Below are 7,385 nucleotides of genomic sequence, written 5' to 3'. Positions count from 1 at the left end.
GCTATAGACTTAGACTGCTGGAGCACAAACTGAGCACATTTCCTCACTCTGCTGTTGTCTTTAGTCTCTCTCCTCTATATGTTTGTGCAGTTTGTGCTGTCATTAGCTTTGTGTCTTCTTGTTCTGTTTCCTGTAGAAACTACACCTAGATCATTCTGCATTTCTTTCCTGTCCTCTCTGTCCCCAGACGGTGAAGCAGATGGATGCTCATCCTGATGCAGGTAGTGCTGTAGGTTTCTTCCAGTCCAAAGAAAGTGGTTCCTTTACACTGTCATCAGAAACAGTTGTCATCAGCTGCCATAAGTGTCTGCTGCAACATCAGGGGAAGGCGTTGTTTCTCTCAGGTTGTMGTCATCTCCCTGCCATGGAGGCTACACAACCATGTGTGAAACGCGTCCTGCTTCAGTAGCTGCTCTCGTGTCCAGTCAGGATGTACAGGTTGCTCAGAGCTGATGGGTCATCGGTGGGTGTACTYTGAAGAATGATGTCTCTGTTAGGACAGGAAAGACAAGGGGACAGTCTCTCAGCTCATTCACGGTGCTCCACAAAACTGCTCTTTTTACCGTTARATGCTATGATTACTAAAAACACTGCTATTTATTCAGGAAAAATACAAATCTTCAAGGTGTTCCAGAAAAGAAAATCTGGGATTGGGCAAATTAAAGTTAATGATAAATATACAGTTGCATGAAAAAGTATGTGAACYCTKTGGGATTACTTGGATTTCTGCAYAAATTGGTCATTAAATGTTCTGATCTTCATCAAAGTCACAACAATAGAMAAACACAGTCTGCTTAAACTTATACCACACATAAAATGATATGTTTGTATGGTTTTATTGAACWCAACATGTAAACATCCACAGTGCAGSGTGGAAAAAGTCTRTGAACCTTTGGATTTAATAAGTGKTTGAGCCTCCTTTGGCAGCAATAAGCTCAACCAAACGTTTCCTGTAGCTGCAGATCAGACCTGCACAACGGTCAGGAGGAAGTTTGGACCATTCCTCTTCACAAAACTGTTTCAGTTCAGCAATATTCTTGGGAKATCTGGTGTGAATGGCTCTCTTGAGGTCATGCTACAGCATCTCAGTTGGTTGAGGTCAGGACTGTGGGCCAGTCCAGAAGGTGTATTTTCTTCTGTTGAAGACGTTCACTTGTTGATTTACTTCTATGTTTTGGCTCGTTGTCCTGTTGCATCATCCATCCTCTGTTGAGCTGCAGTTGGTGGACAGATGGTCTTAAGTTTTSCTGTTAACGTCTTTGTAAACTTGTGAGTTCATTTTTCTGTTGATGATGGCAATACGTGCAGGCCCTGAGGCAGCAAAGTAGTCCCACACCATGATGCCCCCTCCACCATGTTTCATAGTAGGGAGGAGAATTTGATGATGATGATGATGCTGTGCCTTTTTTTTCTCCACACAGCATTGTGTGTTCCTTCCAAACAACTCAGTTTTGGTTTCATCTGTCCACAAGATGATATGTTGGTAGTGCTGTGGAACATCCAGGTGCTCTTTGCAAACTTCAAACATGCAGCCATATTTTTTTTGGACAGCAGTGTCTTCCTTCATGGTGTCCTCCCATGAAATCCATTCTTGTGTCATGTTTTACTTATTGTAGATTTGTCAACACAAATGTTAGCATGTGCCAGAGGTTTCTGTAAGTCTTTAGCTGACACTCTAGGGTTCTTCCTCACCTCACTGATCATTCTGCACTGTGCTCTTGCAGTCTTCTTTACAAGATGCCCACACCATTAACATCAAGGCTTTTAGASATACTTTTGTAACCCTTTCCAGCTTCATGCAAGTCAACAATTCTTGAACGTAGGTCTTCTGAGAGCTCTTTTGTGCGAGGCATGATTCACGTCAAGCAATGATTCTTAAGAACAGCAAACTCAAAACTGGTGTGTTTTTTTAACAGGGCAGGGCACATTTAATCTCATCACAGTGATTGGACTCCAGGTTGGCTGACACCTGGCTCTAGTTAGCTCTTAGAAAAGTCATTTGCCTAGGCCTAGGGGTTCACGGACTTTTTCCACCCTGCACTGTGGACGTTTACATGTTGTGTTCAATAAAACCATACAAACATATCATTTTTTTGTGTGGTATGCGTTTAAGCAGACTGTGTTTATCTATTGTTGTGACTTTGATGAAAATCAGAAACATTTGAGGATCTACTTGTGCAGAAATCTAAGAAATTTCAAAGGGTTCACATACTTTTTCATGCAACTGTATATAAATTGTTAACATGAACTTGTTTTGTTAAAATACCTGTTTATTCCCAAAACTCTGAACACTCGACTCTCATCTGTGATTTCTTGTGTCACCTGTGTACAAATAAAACAGATATTTGTTTAAACAAAAAGAAAACATAGATACTAGAAGCTTCTACTACCTGTATGATCCTGCAGGAGATAACTATTATAGAAAATCACCTCATTTGAATGGAAACTTCTCCCCTTCAGGCCGTGCTTCCAGAAAGCCAGAACACTGTCCTGTAGGCAGACTGTGAGCAGAGGTCAGGTCAGTCAGCTGCTAAAACAAGAACTGATTTACTGTTTTAGATCCAGTTTATTACCTAATGTTTCGATTGGGAAGTCAAAGACCAACTCAGGCGCTAGCTCTTTGGATGGAGAACCTTGCAGATCCACAATCTTAATAGTTTCTGTGGAGCATCAAAGTGAAAGTAAAGTTTAGAAACAAAGAAAATAAAACAAACAGGTTGGAGAAAGTTTTTTACTTACTTTCTACACCAATGAGTATTGTATCTCTGTCCAGCTGTGTTACCTGTACAGCTCTGAGAACTCCGTTATCTGCAGTCATTTAAAAACAGATGAGTTCAGTTTAAGCTTTAATSTGAGACCCTCAGACCCCGAGTCAAGAAACCAGAGAGATATAAAGTACTTCAAAGAAATCAGTGAAAGTAAAAATATCATAACAGAAAACGACTCACTGATGAGAAATGTACGTAAGTAAACGTCATAAAACTGCTCATAATAATCAGGAAAGTAAAAGTACTTTTACACACACTAGGAAATGAAGTGTTGCATTTACTTACCAAGTTATGTTATCTGGTTCCACTGAACCCAGTTGAGTAAATGTAAAACAGTTTACTCAACTGGAAACAGCTGATGTAACTTGGTAAGTAAATTCAACTCTTCATGTATTAGAGTGCATAAACAACCCACTAGCTTTTGAATTTAAACTAAAGAAGTAAAAGTATCGTTTTTATGTTTTGAATGTAACAATATGTAAAAAATACTTTTACGACTTACTGGTACAAATCCTCAAAAAAAAAAGACTCAAGTACTGTAACAAAGTAAATATACTTTGTTTCAGGCCCTGTCACACTATAAAGTTTTAGACAACTTATGCCAACGTGTGAAATTTTTTTAATGTCTATATTACTAAAAAACTCACTACCTGGTGGTGAGCTGGCTCTGGTGGTGGGGGAGGATGCTGGTCAGACCTGGCAGACCCAAATGTATAGTGAGGGTCTGCTGGGAACATCTGTCAGAGTCTCCCGTCAGACGGAGCTTCAACTCACACCTCCAGGAGAACTTCAAACATGTTCCGGGGGGAGGTGGGGGACATTGAGTCTGAGTGAGCCATGTTCCATTCCTCCATTGTCGAGGCGGCTTACCTGAGCTGTGGCCAAAATGTTGTCAGTGCCTGTCGTGGCGGCAACCCTCGAACCCACTGGTGGACATCGGCTGTGAGGGATGCTCTCAGGCTGAAGGAGTCCTATCGGGTCTTTTTGGCCTGTGGGACTCTGGAAGCAGCCGATAGGTATTGGCAGTCCAAGCGGATTGCGGCTCGGGTGGTTGCTGAGGCAAAAACTCAGCTGTGGGAGGAGTTCGGAGAGGCCATGGAAAAAGACTTCTGTATGGCTTTGAGGCGATTCTGGTCCACCATCCGGCATCGCGGGGGCAAAGTGGTTCACCACCAACACAATTTATGGTGGGGATAGTGCGCTGCTGACCTCAACTCAGGACGTTGTGGGTCGGTGGGTGGAATACTTCGAAGACCTCCTCAATCCTACCRACACTGTTATGAATCTCATCTGTTCTCTGCCCAAGTCATGTCACAGTTAATTTCTTTGCTAATTGTTTTGCCCCTCCCGTCACAGAAGTTCCAATCAAGCTCATGCTACTCACCTGTTTTTTTCCAGTATTTATTCCAGTCCTCTCCTGCAGTTCCTTTCCAGTTTATCTCAGCCCGTTTAGATTTACCAGCGTTTCTCTTAATGCCTCGTTTTGCCTACCACGTCTTGACCCTCGCCTGGATTCTTGGTACTACGTCTTTTGCCTCTGCTCTTGCCGGATTTGTTTGCTCCTCTGATCCTGGGTACCCGAACACCGCATTGCCTCAACAAACCACATCTCTTGCTCGCCCCTCTGGACACCTTCGCCTCACATCTCCCAGGTGCTGGACCCAAGCACTGAATAATGACCAACGAGAAAAGCCTAACCCCCCTAAGCGACAAACTAAAGAGTTAGCTTGTGTACCCGAGTCTGGCCAATTATGGAGATCACTTCCTGGGTTCCCCAGTGATGTCTTCAGGACACCCAGACACCAAACAATCCGGATTTCTCATTGGACCTCCCAACAAACCTCCAGGTTAGTGGCTGTTAATCACTCCTGTCTGAATCAATATTTACCTGCAGCCACTAACTCACTTTTCCTGTGCCTAGAGATCCGAGACCTGCTGACTGCTTGTCATCCCCTTTCAGCAACCTTCCAGTTTAACAATAAAATTGTTAAATCTTCTCTGGCATTCGGCGTAATTTTGGAACTCATAAAACATACTGTAATAGACACGTCTTCCCATGAGGAAGCAGAGCCTGAGGACCCTGGGTCGGACTCTCCAATCTCTGGTGCCGAGATCATTGAGGTGGTTAAAAAGCTCCTCGGTGGCAGGGCGCCGGGGGTGGATGAGATTTGCCTGGAGTTCCTTAAGGCTCTGGATGTTGTGGGGTTGCATTGGKTGACACAACTCTACAATTTTGCGTGGACATCGGGGGCAGTTCCCCTGGATTGGCAGACCGGGGTGGTGGTCCCCCTATTTAAAAAGAGGGACCACAGAGTGTGTTCCAACTATAGGGGGATTACACTTCTGAGCCTCCCTGGTAAGGTCTATTCAGGGGTTCTGGAGAGGAGGGTCTGTCAGATAGTCAAATCTCAGATTCAGGAACAGCAGTGTGGTTTTCGTCCTGGTCGTGGAACAGTGGACCAACTCTACACCCTCAGCAAGGTCCTGGAGGGTGCATGGGAGTTCAACTAGTCTACATGTGTTTTGTGGACTTGGAGAAGGCGTTCGACCGTGTCCCTCGGAGACTCCTGTGGGGGGTACTCTGGGAGTATGGGGTACCAGGCTCGTTGAGGCTGTGAGGTCCCTGTACGACCGGTGCCAGAGTTTGGTCCACATTGCCAGTAGTAAGTCGGACTCGTTTCCGGTGAGAGTTGGACTCCACCAAGGTTACCTTTGTCACTGATTCTGTTCATAATTTTATGGACAGAATTTCTAGGAGCAGCCAAGGTGTTGAGAGGATCCTTTTTGGTGACCTTAGGATCACATCTCTGTTTTTTGCGGATGATGTGGTCCTATTGGCTTCATCAGATCGTGATCTCCACCTCTCACTGGAGCGGCTCGCAGCCGAGTGTGAAGTGGCCGGGATGAGGATCAGTGCCTCCAAATCTGAGACCATGGTCTTGAGCCAGAAAAGGGTAGGGTGCCTTCTCTGGATCGGGGAGGAGGTCCTGCCCCAAGTGGAGGAGTTTAAGTATCTCGGGGTCTTGTTCACGAATGAGGGAAGAATGGAGCAGGAGATCGACAGGTGGATTGGTGCTGCGTCTGCAGTAATACGAGCACTGTACCGGTCTGTCGTGGTGAAGCGGGAGCTGAGCCAGAAGGTGAAGCTCTCGGTTTACCAGTCGATCTACGTTCCTACATCATCTATGGTCACGAGATTTGGGTAGTGACCGAAAGAACTAGATCGTAGATACAAGCGGCTGAAATAAGTTTCCTCTMCAGGGTGTCTGGGCTCTCCCTTAGAGATAGGGTGAGAAGCTCAGTCATCAGGGAGGGACTGATGTAGAGTAGAGAAGCAGAGTAGAGCCTCTGCTCCTCCACGTCCAGAGGAGCCAGTTGAGGTGGTTCATCTGGTTAGGATGCTTCCTGGACACCTCCTTGATGAGGTGTTCTGGGCACGTCCCACTGGGAGGAGGCCCAGAGGAAGGCCCAGGACACGCTGGAGGGACTATGTTTCTCAGCTGCCCTGGGAACACCTTGGGATTCTCCCAGAGGAGCTGGCTCAAGTGGCTGGTTAGAGGGAAGTCTGGGTCTCTCTGCTTAGCCTGCTGCCCCGAGACCTGACCCCAGATAAGAGGAAGAAAATAGATGGACAGACGGACGGATGTATTACTTATAAAACTTTTATATTTGTGTTAGCATTAATGTGTTAGCATTAATATTTTAGCATTACAGTATGTACCTAAAAGAGGCTTCCAGTTTATTATACTTCCATCTTCAACATAGATGTGTTGAAAATGTTCAGAAGTTGTCTAAAACCTTCCTGTGTGACAGGGCCCTGCTACATGCTTCTGCAACAAACACAGGAGCTTCTCCTACCTGCTACTGATACAGGTGCGCCGTTCAGCTCTATTATGTCAAACTTCAGCTGCTGGCTGGTTGTGGTGTTTCCATGACGACTTTCWCTCACTCCCACACACAGCTGAGGAAACTCATCTGTTGCAAGCACCAGCAGCTCAAACACTGGCAGTGTGTCTGGTAACCTGACTGCTATGTGCTAAAACACAATCACAACAGACTGACATGACTTTAAATAAAAACATTAAAAAAACAGGAGAAATGTTGGCTTTGTGAAAGAGTTCTCCAAATCATTCAGCTGTTTTACTAACAAGCTAAAGTTTAGGCACTGCAGCTTTAGATCCAWGCTGTTGGACTGCTGCACCGTGTCCACATGTATTCTTAGACCAGTGGGGTCCAGTCCAGGCCCTTATCTTTGGTTTTAACATAAGAAATKATTCTTACAGACACACAAACAACCTTTACTCAGTTAGATTTTATGTAGTGTTTTAGTAACAGATAAAGAATAAATTATGTAAAAGACACTTCCTTTTCATTCATTTCTAACACCTGACTCTGACTCTCAACATTTTAATTTATTATATCTTAGCATTTTATTACTGTCCAGCAACTCAGTTAAAAAAACTATTTTTTTACTATGAAATAAGAAAATACAAACACAGATTGAACCTCCCTGCTTTAGCTCCTGTTTACACACTGTTCTGAAAAGAAACCTAAGCATTTCTATTGGGTTTTAGCCATTTTGCAACCACAACACACACACACACACACACACACACA

The 7,385-nt window shown here is 44.4% G+C and overlaps 1 protein-coding gene across 1 annotated transcript in view; it reads right to left on the bottom strand.

Moving 5' to 3' along the window:
* Positions 1 to 6: 6 nt before the first annotated feature.
* map4k2 (mitogen-activated protein kinase kinase kinase kinase 2) overlaps positions 7 to 7,385 on the bottom strand; it is a gene marked incomplete in the record, with an annotated part of 69,222 nt that continues 61,843 nt past the window's right edge. The window contains 6 exon segments of the mRNA XM_014021574.1: positions 7 to 490; positions 2,267 to 2,322; positions 2,431 to 2,501; positions 2,574 to 2,660; positions 2,740 to 2,808; positions 6,627 to 6,804. Coding sequence (XP_013877028.1) covers positions 403 to 490; positions 2,267 to 2,322; positions 2,431 to 2,501; positions 2,574 to 2,660; positions 2,740 to 2,808; positions 6,627 to 6,804 — 549 coding nt within the window.

The sequence above is a fragment of the Austrofundulus limnaeus genome, unplaced genomic scaffold (assembly GCF_001266775.1).
Source record: "Austrofundulus limnaeus strain Quisiro unplaced genomic scaffold, Austrofundulus_limnaeus-1.0 Scaffold297, whole genome shotgun sequence".
NCBI classification, from domain to species: Eukaryota; Metazoa; Chordata; class Actinopteri; order Cyprinodontiformes; family Rivulidae; genus Austrofundulus; species Austrofundulus limnaeus.
This window is presented reverse-complemented; position numbering and strand designations above follow the sequence as displayed.